The 27,049-nt window shown below is 39.8% G+C and overlaps 1 protein-coding gene across 1 annotated transcript; it reads left to right on the top strand.

Moving 5' to 3' along the window:
• The first annotated feature begins 926 nt into the window (after positions 1–926).
• LOC125437747 (deleted in malignant brain tumors 1 protein-like) lies at positions 927–27,049 on the top strand. Its single transcript, XM_048505681.1, has 16 exons — positions 927–1,048; positions 1,809–2,120; positions 4,799–4,846; positions 7,979–8,065; positions 10,769–10,810; positions 10,986–11,021; positions 11,603–11,638; positions 12,754–12,795; positions 12,907–12,942; positions 13,398–13,433; positions 14,548–14,589; positions 14,712–14,747; positions 15,664–15,699; positions 17,541–17,716; positions 22,311–22,728; positions 24,841–27,049. The coding sequence occupies exons 1-15, from the start codon at positions 985–987 to the stop codon at positions 22,485–22,487; spliced, it is 1,206 nt and encodes a 401-aa protein (XP_048361638.1). The 5' UTR covers positions 927–984; the 3' UTR covers positions 22,488–22,728; positions 24,841–27,049.

The raw sequence follows: 27,049 nt of genomic DNA, 5'->3' as shown, positions 1-27,049 counted from the left end.
GGTGTGAGAAAGGCATCCAAGGCAAAGTGGGTGAGGGGAAGTCTGAGCCAATGCAGAGAATGGGTTTCCTATTTTGGCACTGCATTGCTAGGCACCTTAAGGGTTGGCAGAGATGGGTAAAGACACAGCTCTCTTTTAAGAAAGGGTACTCCCGAGTCCCAACCTACCATAGGTCAGTCTGGTAACACCTCAGTTGCTGCTAGATTGCAGCAGCTAGCCAGCAGGATGTTGATATATAGTATATATCTTAAAAGATAATATATATTTACTTATGGTCTTAGACCAAAACATTTAAAATACAATTTAAAAAATAAACCAACTTAAAACCTTAACTAATATAAAATACAATCAACTTTTTATAAAGTTATAGCATGAAGAAAGTGGATTTTTTCCCATAATGAATTTAAGATTACTCTGCCTGGCCAACAGGATGCTGGACTAGATAGACCCATATAACTCTTTTTATCTTCTTATGTTACTATTAATGCCCCACAATGATCCATAAATGGCTGGCTCTCTAGTAGTCTGTTTTTGGACATGCATATTTCTGATTCAGATGGGGACAGATAAAGAAATACCATAAAGTATCTTCAGAGATACAGTCATTTAATAGAAAGAAATGTTTAGCAATCTTCCATATGTTCAAGTACATTTCAGAATAGGTAAGATCAAGCCAAAAGACATTTGAAAAACAGAATACATGCATTTGCATTTCCTGGAGCAGTTTCATCAAGTGGAATTATATGTGCTCTCCACGTATTTCTTCAGTGTTTAACACTGACCTTCCAATGGAACCGCCAGAGCAATAATCTTCAGTAACTCTATTTCCGAGATAGATTATGAAATGCAAATACTCCAGACTTCCTTGGCATAGAGTTGGGATTTCAAAAAGAAAGATTAAATTGCATTAGCTCATGCCTTTCGGTACAGGTTAGAGCTTGTATAAATTCTGAAACTTGCCATTCCTTTACGTATACGGAAAGCATGAGTTCCCCAATATTTTTCATTCGGATGTTCTTAACATATGCTGCTCTCCTTCATAAATCAGGTATTGTGTCTGTATTGCCTAAGCTATTTATTGGGAATTGCCTGATTACATCTGAAGTAGAATTTAGTTTGAAACTAGTAGCCCATCAGCCTAAGTAAAATAAATATTGAGGAAATAATTTCATAGGAAAGCACTATAAAATTAAGATTTTGTCTGTTAATGCCATATGCTTGATGTACAGGGGAAAGGGGACAAAGATCCATCAATTTTAAAAGTATAAAAATGTATTATTGTTGTTGTTGTAATGTGTTTTGCACATACTTTTTATTTACAGATCTTACTTAGGAAAAATATGTCTTGATTAGCAGAAAGAATATATTTTTCTCTGTTCCATTGGTAATTCTCATGAGAGTATTCAAATATAACACAGCTAAGGAAGTTTTTTTTTAAAAAAAACCCAGCATATTTCAGATACTGACATTTTGAACATGTGCAAAATAATTGACAAATCGAGACTTAAAGGTTACCTTTCCCTTTCTTCATGTTTGGACTGCTGTTCTGTTCTCTAGCACTTGCACATGGTTCTGGGCTCTCCAACTTGCACAAGGAAACGTGTTCAAATTTTTTTGTGGATAAAGTCAGTCCTCTCAGTTAAAACATCATAAAAATTGTATGCACGCATTACCCACAATTGCCCCTTTTGTAGATGTGCAAACATATCCAAGTCTTGCCAAAATATTATGGCTTTGCATTCTGGAAAATATAGCACAATATTTGATGTACCGTATTTTACTCATAAATGCTTTTATGTTTTGGAAAGGTGCACAGGAACTGCGTCTTGCCAATGGACAGAACAGTTGTGTTGGGAGAGTAGAGTTTTTAAATGAAGGAGAATGGAATTCAATTTGCGATGACGGCTTTGGAATGAATGAGGCGAATGTAATATGTAAGCAACTTGGTTGTGGATACCCACTCGCTACCTATGGATGGGCTTATTTTGGGAAAGGCTCGGGATCAATCATGCATTATTTACACTGTAATGGGAGTGAAACCTCCATATGGAACTGTTCTCATTCTGCCTGGAACGAAACTAATTGTGGACACCATGAAGATGTTGGTATCCTCTGCTCAGGTAATATCATCTGTCTGCTTTCAAATAATGCAGAACTTTTTCAACTGCAAACCAACATCAGATATGTCAAAATATGATGTTGCAATCAAAACTACTCTAAACAAAGCAACTATTGAACATGTACAGCCTCATTTATTTAACTGAATAAGAATGGTATTAAAAACATTTAAATTATAAGACACTGGATAAACAGGAAAGCCATACAGAACAGATTAATTTGGATGATCAAATAACAAGTAAGGGTCATAACAAACATAACAAACAAGTAAAGATCATAACAAACATGTCAGGGTCATAACAAACATGTTCAGAACTATAGATTCAAATATTTCAGGTTATAAAAGTTTGAATAAATCAACAAAGCAAATGTATTGTTGTTGTTGTTGTGATGTGTTTTGCACATAGTTTTTGTTTACAGCTCTTACTTAGGAGAAATATGTTTTGATTAGCAGAAAGAGCATCATACAGCCCGGAAACCACACAGCACCCCAAAGCAAATGTAGTTACACATTATTCAGAGGATTCATTCGTAGGAATCTCACCATATCTTGAACTGTGCAGTTGTGTGTATGTGTTGCTTCCAACATATGGCAACTCTCAATTAATGACCTTTAAAATGTCCGATCATTAACAGTAGATCTTGCTAACTGAGGGCTATGGCTTCTTTGATGGAGAAAATCCATTTCATATTAAGTCTTCTTTTCCTGTGGTCTCCAACTTCTTGTAGTATTAGTGGATTTTCCAGTGATTCTTACCTGCTCATGTTGGGACCAAAGTACAGTAGCCTCAGTTTGGTCCTTTATGCTTCTAGGGAGAGTTCACTCTTGATTGGACCTAGAACCTACTTATTTGTCTTTTAGGCAGTCTACAGAGTGCATAAGACTTTCCTGCAACACCACATTCCAAATGAATCAACTTTCTTCCTACTACCTTTCTTACTTTACTGTCCAACTTTCACATCCGTATAGAGCAATGGTAATACTATAGCAAAAATTATTCAGATCTTAGCCACCAGTGATACAAAACTTCATGGCTGCCCTTCCCAGTCTCAAACTCCTTTTGATTTCTTGGTTGCAGTCTCCTTTTTGGTTGATGAGGGAGCCACAGAATGGGAAATAAACTATTTCTATCTCTTCACTGTAAACCTTAAAGCTATGTAATTCTTCAGCAATGCAGTAATACTTTTATCTTTGTAATTCAGTTGCAATTCTGCGTTGACACTCTCTGCTTTAACCTTCATCCAGAGATATTTCTAGACTTTACTATCTGCCAGTAATGTGGTGTCATTTGAATATCTCATACTGTTAATGTTTCTTTCACCAGTTTTCACTCCACTTTCATATAAATCTAATCCAGTTTTCCTTATGATATATTCTGCATATAGACTATGTCAGGGAGACAATATATATTCTAGGTGGATTTTTGCACAGCATAAATACAATGTCCTGAAGACATTATTAAAAGTGTTTTGGGGAAGAATTTTGCACAGCTTTCTTCCCCAAAATGACTTCCGCCTGTTTTATTTCTCTCAATCCAGGTTTTTCAAAAATTTTCCTGCAACCCAGGTTGATGTTTCCTGCCTGCTGAGTGAACAAAAGCAGGAAGAAAACATTTTATTTCTCTCACCCAAACCTCTTACTTGCATTTTCACTGCTCGCACCTGCCATTTTGTGTGCTGCAATTTGAGCATACTTGTGTCACCGCAGCATCGCAGACATTCCCCTCAAAACAAAAAAAATGAAAACACACACACGCGCAAAATCGCTAGGCAAAACAAACTTTATTCATTTATTTTTACAGTGAAATTGCACATGGATGAGCTGCAAGCAGAGGAAACCTTCGTGGAAAACCTTTACCAATGACAGAGGCACAGAGAATCTCTGCAGCAGCACACAAAATAGGGGGCACAGCTGTGAAACTGACAAGAGCTCCATGCAGCAGGTGGGGGAAAAAGATCCATTTTGGCTGGCAATGCTTGTGTTCTCTTGTGCTGAGAACACAAAATGCAAAATGGATCTTTTTAAACTGCCTGCAGGATATTATATTTCTGTTGTGCAGAATCCACCCTTGTTTCACACCTTCGCCAATTGGAAACCATTCTATTTATCCATATTGTGTGCTATTACATACTAGATAATCTAGTATCACTTTCTATGACTGAGAACTTCTTAACCATTCATAAAGGAGAGCGGGTAAGCAAGTTAACAGCTTTTGAAATGTTCAGCAGCATGAACATTCAGCCGCATGCCTGATTATTATATAGTGCTGTTAATCTCGGCATCAATTGTACAACTATTCACCAACACAATTTAATTCCTCAGGATACAGTATCAGATAGACATGTGAGATGGCAAATTATCTCCGGGCTATGTGCTTAACTAAGAGGGTTCCCATAAAAACCTGTATGGACACAATCATTTGTACAGAGACATAATTTTGTAGCAATACAAATAAATTTCTGTTTTTGAATTTACAAAAGCAGGACCTCGGCCAACAGGTAAGCATGTTTATTTATAGAATATCAAGAAAAATATACTTACAGTATTGAATTGTCTTTTCTAAATTAAAAGCCAATGTGATTCCAATCACATCTAAGGGGATATTAATCATCCATATCCCATACTTCCTTTTGTTTTGCTGCTAAATTCTCACATGTTATTATCTCTGTCTTATGACAGGTTCAATCAACCTAGAAACAACGACATTAAGTCCAGAGTTAAATGAAGGTATGAATCTTAAAAAATAATGAGCATAAAGAGTTAAAAATGTATGATAAAAAAAATCAAAATCAGCATCTTATTTTCAGACAATATCTAGCTCCTCAAGAAAAAAGGGGCTGGATAAAAACTTTCCACACCACAGTGGCAACTTCCACTGATTCAAGAAAATATCTCTTCTGTCTGAGTGGCAGGAGGATTCACAGTGGAATGGAACTTGGGATCCAATACAATGATTTGTAGGTATAGCCCTTCGGGGATCGGGCGGTATACAAATTAAATAAATAATAATAATAATAGTAAGAATTTGAAACCAAACAGATTTATGGAATCATTTGTAGTATTACAGAAGCACTATTATACCATATCACACAAAGTGTAGTGTTGACGTTGGGAGGTTATCTCATTTCACACCTCAGTCCTGATTAGTTACAACCAACACCATTTTGAGAGTGGTGGTGGTTTTTCCAGGCTGTGAAAGCCTTTGACAATGCCATTTTGAGAATCTATACTTCATATAGTTTCAGTTTTTTTGTTCTGAAACAAACTTACTCATTCTTCCCCAGCTATTTTATCTTCAAGGCATTTTAAGCCCCTGATTGAGAAAGCAAGGGAACCTGTCATATCTTTTCAAGCACTGCAAATGACAAGTTAAGAGTGCCAAAGCACTTGCTTCACAATAGTCCTTACAATCGTAGTGTAGGTACATCAGTATTATTGTGTTCCAAAATTAGGACTACCTACAGAAAAGCCACCACTGAATGTTTCATGCTCATTTTTGAATTCTGATCTTCCAACTTTCCCCCCTGCTCTTTACTGTTGCAACTCACCTGCTCTCAAATTAATCCATCCAGGACCATTATTATCACTATCACCACATGGAATCAGACTCCATATGAAGTTTTGTCCATTGCTCCGTTATGTTCTGTGTTCAGTTGTGTGTACTTAATTGGTTAATTACTAAAACAATTCCCTGATTTATGTGGAAATTTAGGGATACCCTTAATGAAAATCACAGTCTTCACCTCTGACTTTTCTTATTCCCCCCCTCCCATAGTTTTCTATAAACAGTAGATGTAGAACACTGTTGCGACACCGTGGGGTTTTTTTGGGTGGGTAGAGTCATGTAGGATAAGTGCTTGCAATGGAGTTCACGCCCCCATCGGTGAAAAGAGTGCATCGCCCTGAAATCTCAATAGCAAAATTGCAATATGAATTGAGATATACCTAGCTATATAGGATATTTGAATTATTAATACTATTGAACTACTAAGATAAGGTGATTTTTTTCCAGGGGCAGGGGAGGGACAGAATATTCAATCACATCCAATGGGAACATGTATGCGGCTGGACTGGATTGAACAGGGTGGAGCTGTCAATTCAATTAGAGGCAGCAGTGAATCTGAGGCCCCAAACTAGACGTTTGACAAGGCTCCAGAATTGCTAAGATTGCCACTGGAATGCCAACTGGGATGAAAGGGATACTGTTATTTTGTCTATTTTCAGACAGGATTTTTCAGGCATTTTAAGCCACCACTCATATTACCCTCCCCTCCACCCACCAAAAAAACCCCCACGGTGTCACAACAGTGTTCTACATCTACTGTTTATAGAAAACTATGGGAGGGGGGGAATAAGAAAAGCCAGAGGTCTTTTTATTGTCCACCTTGTCCTTGATCTTCTCCAGAAAGTAGTCATGCAATGCTTTGTTGTGCCAGCTTTCAGTCCTTATTTTAATCACTTTTTTTCTGTATTCTTGTTTGGTTTTCTGGGTCTTCAGAAAATGTCTGTTCCTCACTTCAATTAATGCCTGTTCTTGACTTTCATTCACATAATTGGCCAGCACGTATTTCTCCTCTTCCACTGTTTGCTTTACTTGCAGTAAGCCTCTGCCACCAGATCTCCAGGGGCAAACATGTTATTGGACTGTAGTTTTCAGGCATTGTTCCTTTGGCTGGATCTTTCTGAATCAAGTATGCCTTCCCAGTTGTTAGTCATTTATTGATTTCACTATTTTGCATAGTTAAACTGAACTACTTGGTCATTGTCAGGTGCAAACTGGTTAGGTATTTGAGCCAGAAGCCATGCAGTTGATCATGTCCTGATGCCATCCAGTTTTTTACTTTATTGATTCGATGTTTTATCATATCAGTTGTATTTCCAGCTCTTGCATTTGTTTTTGGCCAACATCTTTCTCCAAATCTTTTATCCACTGCGCCTTCCTGTTGTAATCCTTCTTGTTTTCCCACAGATCATTCCAAAACTGAAATGTTGCATTTTTCTCTGGTTTTTTTTTTGCTTTTAACATTGCTCTTTGCATTGAGGCTATGGTAGAAACTCCTTTAGACTGATCAAAATACCTAATTTTGTCTGTACAGAATGTTTTTTTCTTCATAACTTTAAATTTATTTATTTATTTATTTATTTATTTATTTGTTGCATTTATAGGCCGCCTCACCCCCAAAGGGCTTGAGGTGGCTCACAATGTCTTGCTGTGGCTGTTATTTGTTGTTTGGTGATCTCCAGTGCTTCTTCAATTGAAGGAGCAGCTGGGCAGGGAGCCTGCCACAGGCCCACCAGGCACCCCTTGGCCTGGCCTCACCAGGCTGCTCCTTCAACCAGTGGGGCCAGGCTGAGGGACAGCCCATGGTAGGGAGCAGCCACAGGCCTGCCGGGCGCCCCTTGATCCGGATCCGCCAGGTGGCCCAGGACCGCCACCAGCTAAGGTAAGTGGGGTATGGGAAGCATGGAGGTGCACGGGGGCACCTGGAGGGGGTTTTACCCCGAGCACCATTTTTTCCTGGTACATCTCTGCCATGCTGCCTTTCCTCCCAGTATCTGTAAATAAACATCTTTAAAATGTTTACTGAATACATTGCAACATGATTACAGCAGCACATCATCTGACCTCTGTTTCTTATGAATCTGCCTGCTGTAGTGATAGTTGCTGTTTGCAGAATATGTCAAGAACTCTGTTAATTCTCCTTCTTTTTATCTGATATGTTAAATTATGGTAGAAGTATGAGTATTGCTACATTTGTGAACTTTGTCTTTAATTTTAAAGTCTTAAAAGTTTTATTTCATTTGCTCCTTCCTTTCCCTCCATTTTCCCTCAATTACCCATAACACCACTTGAAAAAGCAAACTCAACATCATCCCCAAGCACTCTAGCAGATTCTGGACCTACCACAGTATTTACCACTGAACCACCTACAAGTGCTCCGGCAGGTATGAAACGTTAAGAACATTCTTAATTTGCATAGAATTAACAATTATATAGGTCAAAGTAGAATAAAGTGAGAAGGAATAAGTGACATTGAATATTGGATTAGTTATTGAAGAAGAAACTTATAACAAATATGCAAAATGATAGAAGTAGGCCACTGCAATTTTTTTAAATACACAATGGACTATATTGTCTAGGTAGAATAATAATTTTAACATCAGACCATTGTACACTTTTGTGTTCATTATTTTATTAATTGTGATAATCACAAAAACTACATATTTCTCATACAAAAAATAGAGTTTTGTAACAATATGCTTAATATGGAAACAAAACAGATTCCTCATGTAAATTTCCAATAATGAAAAATGTGGTTTACTTTTGATCTGATTTCTTTCATTATTAAACTCTTTGCCTCTTTTGATCTCATTTTTTTTAAAAAAATGCCGTCAAGACAGTAGAATATTCTTACAAGGACAGGGGAGACAGACTCTTGACCTTCTTAATGGGCTGCAAACAGTAGCTATTAGGATTGCACACATGTTGTAGGGCTGCCATCCCCAAGCTGCAAAATTCATAGAGCTTTGGGTGTACAGCCTGGGGAGGGCTGGGTTATAGAGGAGAGGGGCCTCAGCTGGATATAATGTCATAGAGTCCACCCTCCAACTCTGCCCTATACTTCAAGACATTAGATCCCTGAAGTCTAGAAGTTAGATATAATTCTGAGAGATCTCCAGCCACCACCTGGAGGTTGGCAAGCCTACCTGTATTATCGCAATCCTGAAAAATATTGGTTGGAACTTTGTCTTTCTCTCTCTTTCCAATGTTGTGCCAAATTTTGCCTTGCAGTCTGCATCCCACTGCTTCGCTGCTGCTCTCCTACATCTTCCTCCTGCTACTTTCTTCAAGTGCTGCTTGTGTTACTGCTTGGAACCTTCCCTATCAATGCTTCTTCCCTATCAATGCATCAATGACATTAATTGCTTCAAAAGGTTGGGGCGGGGGTGGAGTTACCTTTTCTGTCTGAAATTTGTCAGTGTGGGTGTCTTCAGGAAATATTACAATCCAACTGTGTTTTGTCCAGTTTGAGTGGAAAACAATGAAGTTGAAACCCAAGAAAACAGAGAGGGAATCTACGATTAAAACCAACAGGAAATAGTAATGAAGATAAAAAGATGAAACAATAACATTACCCCTTAAGGGGATGGGTAACCTATAAATGTAATAACTGAAATGAAATTAAAACCAGGTGAAACAACTAAATAACAGACCTTTAGGAAGTGATACTACAACCAAAAGGGGATGTACAATGAAAATGAAAAGCTTATATTTAAAATCTTATGTTAAAATGCAAGCGAAATCCATACAAGAGAAAAACAAACTTCCAAACTTAAGCCTGTTATCACCAAAAAGATTAAACAACTGCAATCTGTAAAAAAATCTGCTTGTACAAAAACTGCTTTTTATATACATGAAGTTTTTTACAGAACCAGTTGTTTAATCTTTTTGGTGACAACAGATGTAAGTTTAGAAGTTTGTTATTATTGTTATTTGCATGGTTACTGGTCTGGTTTTATCTTCTATTTTAACACAAGATTTTAAATGTAAGTTTTTTAATTGTCACTACAGATCTCCCGAGCAAGTGCTGTGACTCAAAGTGCCTCAGGGTCATCCTATTAAATTGTATTCAAGAGACTGTAGGCCTTTTGCATTTTTCACATTTTGCAATTGTAGTTGTTCGAGTGTCAGATGGAAACGGGTGGCCCAGATACAAACCTCCACTCTGCTATGAAAGCTTACTGGGTGACCTTAGGCGAACTAGTCTCTCATAGCATATTGTTAGGATAATATGAGGAAGAGGCAAATGATGTAACCTGCTTTATGTCCCAGGGGAGGGGGTATAAATGAAGTAAATAATGCAAAAGATGGCAAGGCGGATTAAAAAAAGGTTGACTGGTGAGTGGCAAGGATGAATGGAAGCAGGGATAATGGAGAGAGTAGAGGCGTGTGCTGAACAGAAGATTACTGTGAGGAAGGGAATATAGGGGAAGATGAGTTAGGGGTGCTAGCCTTCAAGTGGTACCTGGGATCCCTTGGAATTACAGCTCATCTCCAGATTACAGCAATAAGATCTCTTGGAAAAAATGGATGCTTTGGAGGGTGGGCTCTATGGCATTAAACCCCACAGAGATCCCTGTCTTCCTCAGGCTCCATCCCCACATCTGCAGGAGCTTTCCCACCTCATTCTGGCAACCCCATCCCCCACATCCTCTGCTGGTGGCCAAGGGGGACCTGGCAACTCGGAGATTAATTAACCTCCATAAGTCCTTGTTGGTTCCTGGTTTGTCTAACATAATTGTAAGAAGGGTGTCCCTGTCCTTTTAGCAAACACTTGAGATTTTGGTATGCATGTTGAAGAGATCTCTTTGAGTAGTTGGGTCTTTCTCATATTTCTCCCTGGCAATAGCTACCATAATGAGCTCATGAAATAAGAAGGGGGTGGGGTTGAGGGTGATTTGTCAGCTGTAAACAAAGGCTGCTGGAAATATTGACAAGGAAAAGTTTCAGAAAAGTAACAGATTTTACATATATGTTTCTGGTGATTATAGACGAACTAGTCTCTCATAGCATATTGTTAGGATAGTTTTTTATTTACACACTGTGATCAGTATTTTCAATTGATGTTTATGTGCTCTTTGATCTAGCACCAACATCTTCACCTGAAAAAAAACCAGACTTTACTTCGGGTAAGCCTTCAGGATGAAATTCACATTCAGCACCTTTTAAATTAAATTTTAAATTAAATTTTAAATTAAATTTTAAATCTGATATATTAATAATTTAACTAAGCAGTTTCTAGCTCACAAATGAAAATCCTGTGAAGACTGTTTGACTGAGTCTTTCCTTTTCCTTTGCTCCTAGCTGCCCTAGTTACTACATCAACACAAACTACAGCAGGTACATATTTTTTTCAAAACTTTTGGAGTTCGTAGGGTGTGTTTTAACATAGCCTTACCTCAAAGTATAAGTCTACACTCAGCCATTATGGTACAAAGAAAAGTGTCTGCTATAACTGCTTTGGTAGACAAAAGTGGTAGAAATGCAGAGCATTTGCAATACTACCATAATTCAGGCAGCATGGTATTTCATATGCCAGCAAGCAAGAAAGCAGGCAGACAAGAAAGACAGCTCGTTTAGGTCCTAATACGTGGGGCCAAGTGGTAACTCTACCTCCCTCTCTCCTCCTGTATTATTACTCATCATGTATTTAGACTTCATTCACATGTAATCAGTGGTGGGATTCATATACTTTAACAACTGTTTCCAGTGGTGGGATTCAAATAATTTAACAACTGGTTGTTTACAAGCACCATTTTTAACAACCGGTTCTGCTGAAGTGGTACGAACCTGCTGTATCCCACCACTGCATATAATGCAACAATGTGATTTGATAGTATATGAACAGACTGAGGTTTCGTACACAACACTTCCTTTACCTCTAGGCCCATTAAAACCTTCTTTCTTATTGTCTGTAACAGCTCCTGCAGTAACTGCTGAGGCAGCTTCAGATCCTGGTAATCTTGTTATTTTTTATTCTGATGTTATTCTTTATTATGATTATTATGAAAGTACAATAAAATATTTACTTTGAAAATCAACCATGGGGAGCCTACACTGGTAGGTTGCTGGTATTCTTTAAGAATGTTTGTACATTAGATTTTTCATTCGGTGGCAAAATAGCCTCCACAAAAGCCAGCACTCGGAATGTTTCTAAAATCCATTTTTATTTAAACCTCAAAACCAAAAAGGAATCCCAGTCCCTTTGCTGTCACAGCTGCTGAAGGCCATGATGAATTGTGAAAAGGGTAACACAGCCCTCCGATTGGCTTGAACTGTCCTGCAAGAACAAGAGCGGGTAGAAATGAATAGGAAAGAACCTGTCCCTCAAAACCTTTCTGTCTTTTTTTCTGCTAAGAAAAGGGAGGTGCCAGCCCTACATTCAAAATCATTGAGGTATCTCCATTAATTGACTGACCCTCAGTTTCCATCATTTTTATAATATTCTGGCAAATATCTGCAGATGCTGCCACCACAGACCCCCAGAAAAAGACTCCCTTGGTCCCTCTCATTCAGAACATACTTTCAAAATACTCAATTAGAACAGGTAGGTTGTTGCTGTCCCCCACCAATGGCACAGCTTTTGAGATTCCAGAGTGCACTGGAAATTGATTGCAGCCTGGCTGGAGCTGTGCCAGCTCTGCTCCACACTCTAGGCTGTGGAGGACTACAGATTGCAGTTTGGCTAGGACTGTATTGCCTCCACTATATTCTCTGGAACTGCTGAGGCTTGTTCTTGCTGTTCAGGCTTTCTGGAGATCCCTGTTTCTTGTGTTAAGTCCAGGGCTGTCAGTTGTAGGGTGCTCCAGGGTCCCTGGGTGGGCATTTGTAACTAGGAGCGGGATGGAGCCGGCTGCCCAGTGCTAGGAGGCAGCCCCGTTCTTGGACAAGAATATATTTGTTAAAGAAACAATACTGTAAGCACATATTTTATGTTTAATTCTTAACAATTCGGCGGAGTTATGGGCTCATTCCATCTCTTCCTGTTCTCCAATTTTTCTTGGGTTAATTTACAATAATTCGTTTTGTCTAGCAGTATTTTGAATTGATTTCCATGTGTTATTTGACCTAGCACCAACATCTTCTCCTGAAAAAAAAGCGGCCTTTACTTCGGGTAAGCCTTTAGGATGAAACTAACATTTGGCAACTTTTAAATTAGCAGTTTCTAGCTCACAAATGAAAGTCCTGTGAAGATTCTTTGACTTTCCTTTTCCTTTGCTCCTAGCTGCCCTAGTTACTACATCAACACAAACTACAGCAGGTACATATTTTTTCAAAACTTTTGAAGTTCATAGGGTGTGCTATAGCATAGCCTGATCTCAAAATATAAGTCTATACTCAATCATTGAGGTATAAAGAAAAGTGTCTGCTATAACCGCTTTGCTAGACAAAAGTGGTAGAAATGCAGAACATTTGCAATACTACCATAATTCCGGCAGCATGGTATTTCATATGCCAGCAAGCATGCAGGCGGGCAGGCAGGCAGGCAGGCAGGCAGGCAAGAAAGACAGCTGGTTTGGATCCTAATACGTGGGGACAAGTAGTAACTCTATCTGCCTCTCTCCTCCTGTGTTACTACTCATCATGTATTTAGACTTTATTCACAAATAATGCAACAATGTGGTTTGACAATTATATAGGCGTTTGGGGTTTCATTGCAAACACTTCCTTTACCTCTAGGCCCATAAAAGCATTCTTTCTTTTTGTCTTTAACAGCTCCTGCCATTACCACTGAAGCAGCTTCAGATCATGGTAATCTTGTTATTTTTTATTCTGATGTTGTTATTATGATTATTGTGGGGCAAAATAAAATATTTACTTTGAACATCAAGTGTGTGCAGCTTATACTGGTAGGTCTCTGACATTCTTTAAGAATGTTTGTACATCAGATTTTTCATTCGGTGGCAAAATAGCCTCCACAAAACGCTTACTCAGAATGTTTCAATCCATTTTATTTAAACCTCAAACCAAAAAGGAATCCCAGTCCCACAGCTGCTAGAGGCCATGATGAATTGTGAAAGGGTAACACAGCCCTCAGTTGGCTTGAACTGTCCTGCAAGAACAGAGAGGATAAAAATGAATCGGAAAGAACCTGTCCCTAAAAATTTGTCTGTCTTTTTTGGGGAGGGGGATATGATACTTTTGCTAAGAAAAGGGAGGCACCAGCCCTATATTCAAAATCATGGAAGTATCTCCATTAATTTTTCCCCATCATTTTTATGATATTCTGGCAAATTTCTGCAGATGCTGCCACCACAGGCCCCCAGAAAAAGACTCCCTTGGTCCCTCTCATTCAGAACATACTTTCAAATTACTCAATTAGAACAGGTAGGCTGTTGCTGTTCCCCACCAATAGCACAGCTTTTGAGATTCCAGAGTGCACTGGAAATTGATTGCTGCCTGGCTGGAGCTGTGCCAGCTCTGCCCCACTCTCTAGGCTATGGAGGACTGCTGATTGCCATTTGGCTAGAACTGTATTGCCTCCACTATATTCTCTGGAACTGCTGAGGCTTGTTCTTGCTGTTCAGGCTTTCTGGAGATCCCTGTTTCTTGTGTTAGGTCCAGGGACAGGGCTGTCAGTTGTAGGGTGCTCCAGGGTCCCTGGGTGGGCATTTGTATCTAGGAGGGGGATGGAACCAGCTGCCCAGTGCTAGGAGGCAGCTCGTTCCTGGACAAGTATATATTTGTTAAAGAAACAATACTGCAAGCATGTATTTTATGCTTAATACTTTAATTCTTAACAATTCGGCGGAGTTACGGGCTCATTCCATCCTTTCCTGTTCTACAATTTTCCTTGGGTTAAGTTACAATAATTCCTTTTGTCTAGCAGTATTTTGAATTGATTTTCATGTGTTATTTGACCTAGTACCAACATCTTCATCTGAAAAAAAAGTGGCCTTTACTTCGGGTAAGCTTTCAGGATGAAACTCACATTCAGAAACTTTTAAATTAACTAAGCAGTTTCTAGCTCACAAATGAAAGTCCTCTGAAGACTGTTTGACTGTATTTTTCCTTTTCATTTGCTCCAAGCTTCCCTAGTTACTACATCAACACAAACTACAACAGGTACATATTTTTTCAAAACTTTTGAAGTTCATACGGTATGCTTTAACATAGCCTGAACTCAAAGTATAAGTCTATACTCAGCCATTATGGTTCAAGGAAAAGTGTCTGCTGTGACCTCTGTGGTAGAAAAAAGTGATAGAAATGCAAAACATTTTCAATACTACCATAATTTTGGCAGCATGGTATTTCATATGCCAGCAAGGAAGCAGGCAGGCAGGCAGGCAGGCAGGCAGGCAGGCAGGCAAGAAACTCCATCTGCCTGTCTCCTCCTGTATTACTACTCATCATGTATTTAGACTTCATTCACATACACCGTATATACTCAAGTATAAGTCAACCCGAATATAAGTCGAGGCATCTAATTTTACCACAAAAAACTGGGAAACTTATGGCCTCGAGAATAAGTCTAGGGTGCGAAATGCAGCAGCTACTGGTAAATTTCAAAAATAAAATAGATGCCAATAAAATCTCACTGGTTGTAAGAAAAGTTGACTAAAAGCAATCTTCATGATCAGAGGATGAACAGGATGAAGGCAAGAAGGGAGACTACAAGACTGTGGCTTTATCAAAGCTGGAGAATTTACCAGCCTAGCTTTACATAAAAACACAAAAGGGAATGGTGAATTTAATACTCAAAGTTGGATGCAGGCAAAATGCTCCTGCCACAGCTGATGTAATCTCCTTTCTCGGTGTGCCACAGCTCCAGTGGCCATCTTGGAATTACTGTATATACTCGAGCATAAGCCGAGGGGGGGCTTTTTCAGCATTTAAAAATGTGCTGAAAAAGTCGACTTATACTTGAGTATACACGGTAATGCAACACTGTAGTTTGACAGTATATGAACAGACTGGGGTTTCTTACACAACACTTCCTTTACCCCTAGGCCCATTAAAACCTTCTTTTTGTCTTTAACAGCTCCTGCAGTTACCACTGAAGCAACTTCAGATCCTGGTAATCTTGGTTTTTTTTTTAATTCTGATGTTATTCTTTATTATGATTATTATGAAAGTACAAGAAAATATTTACTTTGAACATCAACCGTGGGGAGCTTACACTGGTAGGTCACTGATATTCTTTAAGAATGTTGGTACATCAGATTTTTCATTCGGTGGCAAAATAACTTCCACAAAACCCAGCACTAGGAATGTTTCTAAAATCCATTTTTATTTAAACCTCAAAACCAAAAAGGAATCCCAGCCCCTTTGCTTTCACTGCTGCTGAAGGCCATGATGAATTGTGAAAAGGGTAACACAGCCCTCCTATTGGCTTGAACTGTCCTGCAAGAACAAGAGCAGGTAGAAATGAATAGGAAAGAACCTGTCCCTCAAAACTTGTCTGTCTTTTTTTGGGAGGGGGATATGATACTTCTGCTAAGAAAAGGGAGGTGCCAGCCCTACATTCAAAATCATGGAGGTACCTCCATTAATTGACTGACACTCAGTTTCCATCATTTTTAAGATATTTCGGCAAATGTCTGCCGATGCTGCCACCACAGACCTGCAGACAAAGACTCCCTTGGTCCCTCTCATTCAGAACATACATTCAAAATACTCAATTAGAACAGGTAGGCTCTTGCTATCCCCCACCAATGGCATAGCTTTTGAGATGCCAGAGTGCACTGCAAATTTAGTCCCACTCTCGAATATCCCTGAAAATAAGAACACCCCCACCCCATCCCCCCATCCCCGAAAATATATCAGGAGAGGAAGAAATGCAGTATGCTGGTCTTTAGAAGACCTCTTGATTTTTAAATAGAGTGGAGCTCAAGCTCAAGCATTCCTAAAAAGCCCTCAGCTTCCTGTTCCCAGTTTGTTCTGATCCCTGAGGTAGAAATAAGAAGCACAGACAGAAAGTCTCTACGTAGGAACAAGTTGCACCAATCTGTGCCAACGCCAAATAGTACTACTGACTAATGAAGAATTGAGTGGCTTTAGGTGTCAACATGGCAGTGGCAGTCATTTATTTGCAAGCATGGTTTTACTTGGGGAAGAATACATGCCATTTATCTCGATTTACACTTATATTAGGCATAAAGGATATACACTGGAAAATGTGAATAACCTTTCAGGTTCGACAACAGGCTTGCATTCACTGATATATTAACTCTCATAGCTTATTTTAGATTCACATGCTATTCTGTGGCCACAAACATCGTCAAAACAGGTTCTGGTGGGTTTTTCGGGCTTTGTGGTCGTGGTCTGGTGGATTTTGTTCCTAACGTTTTGCCTGCATCTGTGGCTGGCATCTTCAGAGGTGTATCACAGAGGGAAGTCCGTTATACACTGTGTCCAGAGAGAAGGGAATGTTTGTGGTATATACTGTCCATGTCCCAGGGTGGAACATTAAGTATTTGGGTGGAATTTGTTATGCAAAGATGTGGTTGATAGTATTGTATATATACCCCAAACATTCCCTTCTCTTTGGACACAGTGTGTAACAGACTTCCCTCTGTGATACACCTCTGAAGATGCCAGCCACAGATGCAGGCAAAATGTTAGGAACAAGATCCACCAGACCACAGCCATACAGCCCGAAAAACCCACCAGAACCAGTTGAATCCGGCCATGAAAGCCTTTGACAATACATTGTCAGAACAGGTCACATTATAGAACAGGCAATATCAGATTTGCCTAATAAATAATTACAATTTTAAAATTGGCACTTATATTGAAAATATGTAATGGGAAATTGAATGTTCCAGTTGGGTACACATGTACATACTCAACCCCTCAATTACAATTCCGTATTCTTTGCTTACCTTTCCCAACAACTCTTTCTTCTTCTTCACTCAGTTACAATGACATGCTGGCCAGAAAAAATGATGGCTGTTATTAGCAAACTATATATTCGTTCAAAAGGCTGTTCTCCAACGGGTTTGCTTGTGAATAACCGACGTGTCAGGTATCAGGTAAAAGAAGACCATGTTGTAATCCCAATGTCATATAAAGCCTATGAGACAAGAACAGAGGTAAGAAACAGAATATCTGAAAATGCCACATATGATTTTGTAATTTTTATTTGTATGTAGGAATATATTTAATTGTGATCTACTGACCAATTACATATGAAAGAGAGAATAAACAAACAATTTTGATAAGATAAAAGCATACAGAACAATTTCAAAATTTATAATTTGAAATCAGCATCATTTATCAAACTTAAACTTAAGTTGCTGGATCCTTACTGCCTCTGAAAGGAACTTAGCTACAGCAAAGGTAGTTATTTTGCTCTTATCCTCTAAGAGGATCTTAGTAGTAAAGATGATTGGCTCTCCCACCTCACCACCAATGGTATTCATCCTCAACAAAATAGCAAAATGTGCATCAGTGATTCTACCTCTATGCCATTACATGGACAGATTCATGAAGAATAGGGGATGCCCACAAATCTACCACAGAGCACGTCTGAGGGAAACATGTTGAATTTCACCTTAGTGAAAAGCATTTGTTAATGTGGAATGATCAAATTATTAAGATAATTTGCTAGACAAAAGGAATTATTGTAACTTAACCCAAGGAAAATTGGAGAACAGGAAAGGATGGAATGAGTCCATAACTCCGCCAAATTGTTAAGAATTAAAACATTAAGCATGAAATACCTGTTTACAGTATTGTTTCTTTAACAAATACATACTTGTCCAGGAATGGGGCTGCCTCCTAGCACTGGGCAGCTGGCTCTGCCCCCCTCCTAGTTACAAATGTCTACCCATGGACCCTGGAGCACCCTACAACTGACAGCCCTGTCCCTGGACTTACCACAAGAAACAGGACATCCAGAAAGCCTGAGCAGCAAGAGTAACCCTCAGCAGTTCCAGGGAATATAGTGGAGGCAATACAGTCCTAGCCAGCAGTCCTCCATAGTCTAGAGAGTGGGGCAGAGCTGGCACAGCTCCAACCAGGCTGCAATCAAGAAGGAGAGTCAGGAAGGCTGAAAAGCCAAGCCAGCAGGACAAGACAGGCAACTCGCTAGCCCCTAGGAACATCCTGAGAGGGGGGAAAGGGAGGCAAAGCAAGAGGTTGGGTTTTGGTGTGGTGCAGGGGCTCAAGTTTGTAGGAGTGTTGTTAACTACTTGACAGAAGTAAAAAGAATATGGGTAGAAGCTAGAGTTATGTCCAGAAGGATAGTTGAGCTCCTGTGAGTCCAATGTGGCCTAACCTGCAGGGGTGGCTGGTAGAGGGGGCTCTCACAATACTAGTGGTGTATATGATGAAAATGAGGTTAATAAAGTGCTTGTTCTACCGCAGTGAAAACATAGTCAAAGGATAGTATGACATATACAAACAACTTCTGACATTCAAGAAAATCCCAAGTAATAAAGAAAATTTTACCACACATTGGGCACAATGTGTTAACCAAAGCCACCCATTATTTATTATATCCAGAATTAAATAGGGTTAATATCCTGGGATATGGAATGGTATGATATAGCCCAGGGGTAGGGAACCTGCGGCTCTCCAGATGTTCAGGAACTACAATTCCCATCAGCCTCTGTCAGCATGGCCAATTGGCCATGCTGGTAGAAAACATGAAATTAGGAGTGCTGGATTCTATCTAGGCTACCTGGAGTCCTAATATAACTTCTGATGTTGTTAGATCTCAGAAGCTAAGCAGGGTCAGTATGCAGAGATAGGCATAATCCCAGTAAGCAGGGATAGGAATACTCTAAAGTTGAAGGCAATTACAAACTGCCTCTACGTCTTACTTTCCTTGCTGGGGTTACTGTAAGTCTAGTGTGACTTATAGCCCAATTGGAGGGGGGGGCGCAAATCTACCTATGGAGGCAGCACAGATCCATACTGGTGGGTTTGCTCTTCCTGGGACACTTAACCCAGCAAAGGAGAAAATCCACTGGCAGGTGTCTGCTCCTGCACCCCCACCACCTCTGCTGGCATAGCAGGAGGGGGGGGTTCAGAGGCATGGCCAGGGGTGGGGCTGACATTAGCTGGGCTAGTCACACCAGCTGGGTGACCTTGGGCTAGTCACAGCTTCTCGGAGCTCTCTCAGCCCCACCTACCTCTCAGGGTGTTTGTTGTGAGGGGGAAGGGGCAAGGAAGTTACAAAGCCTTTGGAATCTCCACAGGGAGAGAAAGGGGGGATATAAATCCAAACTCTTCTTCTTCCAGTCAGCCTTTGCCTGCCAGAACGCCAACACACAGGGTTGAACTTATGTCCCGTAGAACCCAATGGAGGGCTTTTCGGCAGTGGGGAGGCTTGTTTTGTTTTTTGCCTCCCTGCACTACCAAGAAGCCCTTTTGGAGGTGGCATGCCAGCTCCTCACCAGTGCTGTGTCCTACTGCTGGGGGCTCTGGATTGGGCTGCCCATGGCACTTAACATACATAATATATCCTCCAAGTAAAGGTATTGTGCCCTTTGCTTGCATATAGTCTGTATTTAATTTCTAAAATGAAAGACAGAAGGTCCCAAACATACCTGGACGTCATGTCCTCTCCTTTGGAAGTAATTACCCCTCAGTGCTATACATGTGCACACTAGTTGTGATTAACTATCTTTCTTTCACAACAGCCGGTTTCATTCTTCATGATGACAGACTCTCCTTCCCACCACCTCACCCCATATCTTTACTATTTCATATGTTCCATGGTTTATACAGTGCTCACAAAACAGATTCCAGGGAAGAACCCAGTTGAGTCTGAACACAATTCAAGATTTATATTCAGCATACAAAACAACACCCCTATCTAAATCAGGACCATATGATAAACTTAGATCTATTCTGCTCAAAACAAAAAAGCTATTGGGGGACGTCTTAAAAAGAGGCTTCTTTGCACTCCGCACACCCAAAATAGGACGTATTGGGAATGTCTTAAAGAGAGGTGGCTTCTGGGTGTGTTTTCTGAACAGCAGAAGGGAAAAGAGGCTTTTACCCACCCAACCATTTTGTTCTCTGGTCAGTTTCACCCTCAGCTTGTGCCTTACATTTTGTGTGCAGCTGAAGTGATTCTTCCAGCTGCCATTTGCTGAAGTTTGCCCCAGAATGTTTGCTCTACAGGCGTCGATTCTGGGCACCTTTTCAGCCCAAAAAGTACAAAGTTATACTTTGCTGGTCCTGCCAATTATGGCAACATATAGGCTTCCTTTTTTATTTTCGAGGAACTATCTCTGTAGCTATGCAAACACAAATGTGAGAATCTTAGCTACTTGGAAGACGGGTCTGCCACCCATTGAAAAGCATTGAGTTGATCTTCCTTCTACAGATCGACTTGGTTTTTCTGTGCTATAAGAAAAAACTAAGTCGGTTGCGGAGATGAACCCATCTTCTGAGCGGCAAAGATTCTCGCATTTGTGTCTGCATAGCTACAGAGATAGCTCCTTGAACTTTTTTTTTAAAAAAGAAAACTATATATTGCCGGAATTAGCAGAACCAGCTGAGTACAACTATGCACATTTGGGCTGAAAAGATGCTCAGGATTCGAGTCTGCAGAGCAGCTCATCCCTGAGCAACCTTTCAGCTACATCTAAAATATTTGGGAGCAAGCTGAGGTAAACCAGTAGACAGCTTCAGTCAGGTGGGGAAAGTAAGATGCTTCCTGAGCTCTGCATTCTGCACACCCAGGCAGGAGACATCTTGCCTGGCTGTGGTTTAGGGGGGAAAGTTGCACTTTAAAGCATTCTCAAAAACAAAAAAAAGCCTTGAACAGAAATCAGGCATCCTGAGGACATTTTGGGACAAAAGCTGTGCAGAATTCCTTCCCAAGATGCCTTTTTTAAAAGATCCTCAGGATATCTTATTTGTGCTGTGTAGAACAGACTTTAGTGTATCTAACTTGCTGGGGAGGTTGTAAAAAACCACAAGTGTTTAAACACAGTTCTCTTCCTTAATCCAACAGTAAGAGATGCATGCACACCGCTTTAGGAAAAACGGATATCCGGTCACAATGATAATGCAAACACTGAAAAGCATTATTTTTTAAAATATGAAGCTACTGAGCCTCTGGCAAAATGAAGGATCTGTGAACACGCTGTAAAAAGACCACAGAATCCTCGATGTAGTATTTATTAATATTTTGAAAATGTTTAAACCAGGCCTTTGCACCAAAAAACAAACAAACCACCCATGTGTCAAGATTTCAAATCATACCCCTTGGCCAGAAGCATAATAAATGATATGTTACACTGCTGAAATGAAACCTGTTTCGTTTCACCAGTATTGGAATTGGTGCAATCCAAAAGAGAGCTACACCACTAATATCAGCAGGAATTGCTTAGGACTACTCTGCAACCTGCTAGTTTGGTGAAAGGTTATCGTTTGGGGGTGGGGGTGGGGGAGATATCAAGGCACAGCCTATGGGCAACCCCATAGTGTTTTCAAAGCAAGAGACATTCAGAGATAGTTTGCTGCTGCCTGCTTCTGCTGTTTGCTGTTGCCTGGAAGGTCTCCCATACAGATAATGACCAGGGCTGACCCTGCTTGGTTTCCAAGATGTTACAAGATCAGGCTAGGCTGGACCATCCAGATTAGGGCAAAAAGCAATGCATTTAACTATTTTTCTTTGTGTGTTTCTTATAATATTATACTTATGATTTGTGTAATGTTTAACAGAGATCTGGAAATGTTGTCAGCTACTCGAACACTGTCAGCTGCTCTGGAATGAGTGATGGAAAGATGAGAACTGTTCAGATTCGTTTTATCTGCAAAATAAACCAGAAGACAAAAAAAGAAGAAACACACATAGTTGATGAATCTGACTACACAGGAAAAGACCAGATGCAAAGATAAGAGCATGAAAAATTATCCTTTTATTCTACTACTTGTCCATTTTCCATTAACTTACGTCCCTTGCCCTACTTCCATTAATTCGAATCAGAGAATGAAGATATCCGAGTCCACTTCATCACCTGCCTATTCTCCAAGTAGTGGCCCATTATTCCTTTAGCGATTTCTTGTGTGGCTTCTCTCACTGATCCTAATGAGCTTCTCCAACTAACTTACCCCTTCGTTATTTTAATTTAAAGAATGGGTAGGAAGCAACGAACAAAAAACCCTATTTTTTATTTAACAACCAATATTTTCCTGTTTCCTGTGTGTTTTTCAATCACAGCCCCATTTTTGTTCAGGTTCTTCTCCTTTTTTTTGGTCCTAACCAGATAAAGGTCCCTTTCGCACATGCTAAATGATGCACTTTCAATGCACTTTGTGGCTGGATTTTACTGTGCAGAATAGCAAAATCCACTTGCAAACAACTGTGAAAGTGGATTGAAAGTACATTATTCTGCATGTGTGGAAGGGGCCAAATTTTACCTGTACTTTCTTCTTCCTTCCTAGTCATTCCTCTTGCCAGTCCTCTACACTCTCCGCCCATCTTTTCACTGTTTTTCTGGGTACCAAACACATCTGCAAGCCACACTTCCTCTCCCACTTCACCCTAGTTGGTTTATGCCATCTTCTGTTCTGGATCACTTTAGTCTCTCCACTTCCTGAGACTGACTGCAACATTCATCCCCATGAGCCCCAGTGTCTTTCACTTGTTCCAGTCTTTCTGATCATACTGCACATCTCTGACTTCCCAGGAATCCACTATAGTAAGTTAAACATTGGGAAGAGAATGTGTATGAACTGTATGTTCACCTTGGAAGGGATAGCTAGTGGGACTGAGCTGAACAACTTTGAAGTTACCATCCACCACCCTTGCACCCACCACCTTTATATCTTAAATATAAACATGAACTTATGAAACTGTTTATCTAGTTGGCTGGAAGCATATTCAAAAGCTTCCTGTGGTCAAGGGTTCAGCCTTCCTCTCCCCTCACACAGAAGTGGTGATGGCCACACTCCCAACCTCCTACCTGCTTCCTCCCACTTCCACACAGCAGTAGTGGCTCTCCTGGAATCACAATGGATCTCCCAACTACCGAGATCCATACTGATCAATTGAAGATCAGTTGTAATTCCAAATTACCTCCAGCCCTCATCTAGAGGATGCCAACCCTAATTCCCCTAGAGGCAATCACCTCTTTGGAGGATGAAGTCTGTGGTATTATATCATTCTGAAGTACCTCCCCTCCTCAAACCCCACCCTCCCCTTACATTGCCAGGAATTTTCCAACCTGGAGTTGGCAACCCTAACTCCTTTTCACCCAATAGCCAACCTACCTTAATCTGTTCTTCTGCCTTAAGTTTTCCATTTTCTCCCCCTCTGCAGCATCTACCTAAGAAAACTAATCTTCCTCTACTGTGGGGACTAAAGCAGCATACATTAGTCTTCTATTTTCCTTTTTATCCTTGCAATAACCTAGTGAGGCAGGCTAGGTTGAAATTAAGTCAACACATTGTTATAAACCTTCCCAGCAGGGCATTACCTTTCTAGTACTAAACAAAATATCCAGATCAAAATGTAATTAAGTCTAAAATTGGCCTGCACAACTCGTCATCCATTAAACCAAGGTCTCCAACTATGGGCTGCTAGATGTTCATGGACTACAATTCCCATCAGCCCCTGCTGCCAGCATGGCCAATTGGCAAAGCTGATGAGAATCATAGTCCATAAATATCTGGTGGGCTCTAATTTAGGTATCCCTGAGTAACCCTAACCACAAGCCCCACCAGCCAAGCATTGCCAGTCTAGCCAGATATTTGAACTACCCACATAATTCTGTTTTTTTTATTACCTGCCTGTGATGACAAAGCCTGCGGAAAATTGGATTTATTAACCACTAATGCTGTTACATAGGGCTTGTGAGCATGGTAAATATCAAGGTGTTTATATATTCATTTTAGGAAACATGACTTCTTAAGTACTAAAAGTGAGTTACAAAACATTAACAATTAAACACAATTTTAAAGACAAAATAAATAAATGTATATATAGGAAAGTATAGCTTTTGAATAACTTTAAACAGATACTTTCCCAAAAGTTCTTATTTTCAAAGACTTGACCTCCTTATAGTATTCTTTCTAGTTTTATTGCCAAATCTATTAAATTTATATTGATATTAAAGAAAACCCATCAAAGTTGTATCCAAAGCAATGTTATCAATATAGCACAGATATATAACATAATATAACATAATACAGTCTCTTGTTTTTGTACAATGGATAATGAAGAATAAAGTGCTTGTTCCTTTTATTTCAGGTGTCCATATGACTCTGCTTTCACCAGTTCTCATTCAGTAACTAGAAGAACAATTCAGTTCAGAGTATTCGCCATTCACTTCAGACAAGTTAATATACGATGCAAGATTCTGGTGTGCCGCAAATATGATTTTCGATCCCGATGCTACCAGGGTTGCCAACGTAGGCATAAGAGAGAAACAAGTTTTGATTTTCAACACGAGCACGTTCTTGGGCCATTTACACTTGAGTAATCTGAGGAAGTCAAACCTGGAATTTTATATGTGATTCCTAGGAATTCCTATCAAGTACAATACTTGGATAATAAATCAGGTCATGGTATATTTTTCCTTTATTGAATTACAGAATAATCACCAATGTGCAGTTAGAGATGTTATGACTGTATGATCCTGGAAAATCCTCCTTTTGTCTGGCATCATTCCTTTAAATCTCATGTCTTTTAATTCAACATGAAAGAACAGTAAAACTTTTTGTTGCGAATCATCTTGATTAATTTTCTCAGGAATTTAACAAAATAAATCTATCTGGAAAAGCTTCATGTTACAATAATGTGACTTACCTGTCACTGTCACATAGTTAACATTGAAATTTACTATATCCTAGATACGTTTTCCAGAGCTGCAGCTTTGGAATTACCCAGGCCGGCTTTGCAGCTGCAGAGCCTCATGTGGGCAAAAGCATCCATGTCAGACTCGGAGGTGGTCCTTTAAACGGGCCAATCTGGGACCCTCAGCAGAAGGGCAGTGCCTCCAGGCAGACCTGGTGGTTAGGGTCTGCCTGTCTGGTCCACACCCCTCTTATTTACTGGGCTGCTGCTGGACCTCTCAGCAGTTGGTACCAAAGCAACCATGGCACCTTAAAGATAGCGGAATGTTTCATTCTAGTCTCCAGTCTAGAAAGTTTTGTGTTAGTATATATACCTTTTAAGTTGCCACAAAACTTCTTTGTTTATATATTCTGGGAATGAAGAATTGGGAAAACATGAGCCCTTTCCACATGGTGAATCATCAGAGGAAATATTCCCTGCATCAAGTATGTATAGGACAGTGTTGCCAGATCAAAACTCAACTGCAGTTTAGAAAAAAAAAATTCTAAGGCTCACCAAGCTCAAAAGAACCAGTGGTCGTAAGGGATTCTCATCCATCAACAGAAATCAATTCCATCTAGTTCAATTTAGGCAACAGAATACAACAGGCAGAAAGCAGGTGCAACCCAACCAGATCAAGGCAGAGACAAGCCTAGATCATTCATGTAAGAGAGCCAGTCCAGATTGGCATATCTTAGGGAAAGGAGGGCCAAATCTGACCAGTAGAAAAAAGTATTTCTTTATTGGGCAGTCATATTACTGAACATGAGCAAAGGCTCCTTTGGATTGGCCCATGGGACTGTCTGGAACCAAACTGAGAACAAACTAGTCAATATAAACCTAAAGAGGAGTTAATATCATGCTTTCCCATTATAGAGTAAGTGTGGTTGGCAATGGGTTCATTGAGTTTTTGTGTTCTCCAAGGGGAGTTATTGTAATTATGTAAAGCACCACACTGTTAGTTCTACCAGAATCAACCAACACAAAGCAAGGGAGTTTCACTTTGTCCTTGAGTTTTTTGGTCAAAGTATTTTCCTGTAAAGAACAATGATCCCGAGTTCTTGCTATGTTTTGGTTCCAAATCAATGCTGAGAACCTTGTTGTTTGAACTGGTACTAAATCCTGCCCTTGAGTGATGTGGCTGCAGAAGCATGAATCATACACAGCCCTTCCTGCATTTGAAGAATTTCATATTAAATATTCTAACAGTGCAATCTTATGCAGAGTTACTCCAGTCTAAGATCATGGAAATAAATTGGCTTTGACTGGAGTAACTTTCCTCAAGATTGTACTGTAAGGCTGTGTTAGAGGATGAACTAGATGTCAGTTTTCCCAGGCTATGCATATTTACACAGCTGCATGTACCTTTCTAATCACACAGGCTCACACTTTATACCTCCTCTGTGCCTTGAATATCTATTTGCACACATATACTTCTAGTTTTTGTGTTGTAGTTTATGCTATGGGTAATACTACAGCTGTGGTTCTGTGAAGGTCATTGACCGATGGCATGGAAAAACGTAAAACAGTTACATTATAGTATTCCTATCCCCATGATTTTCTGTTGTGTGTTCTATTCCTTCTCTTAAAGATAAATACATTAAAGAACTTGTCTCTCCTGCTA

The sequence above is a fragment of the Sphaerodactylus townsendi genome, linkage group LG08 (genome assembly GCF_021028975.2).
Source record: "Sphaerodactylus townsendi isolate TG3544 linkage group LG08, MPM_Stown_v2.3, whole genome shotgun sequence".
NCBI lineage: Eukaryota > Metazoa > Chordata > Lepidosauria > Squamata > Sphaerodactylidae > Sphaerodactylus > Sphaerodactylus townsendi.
This window is presented reverse-complemented; position numbering and strand designations above follow the sequence as displayed.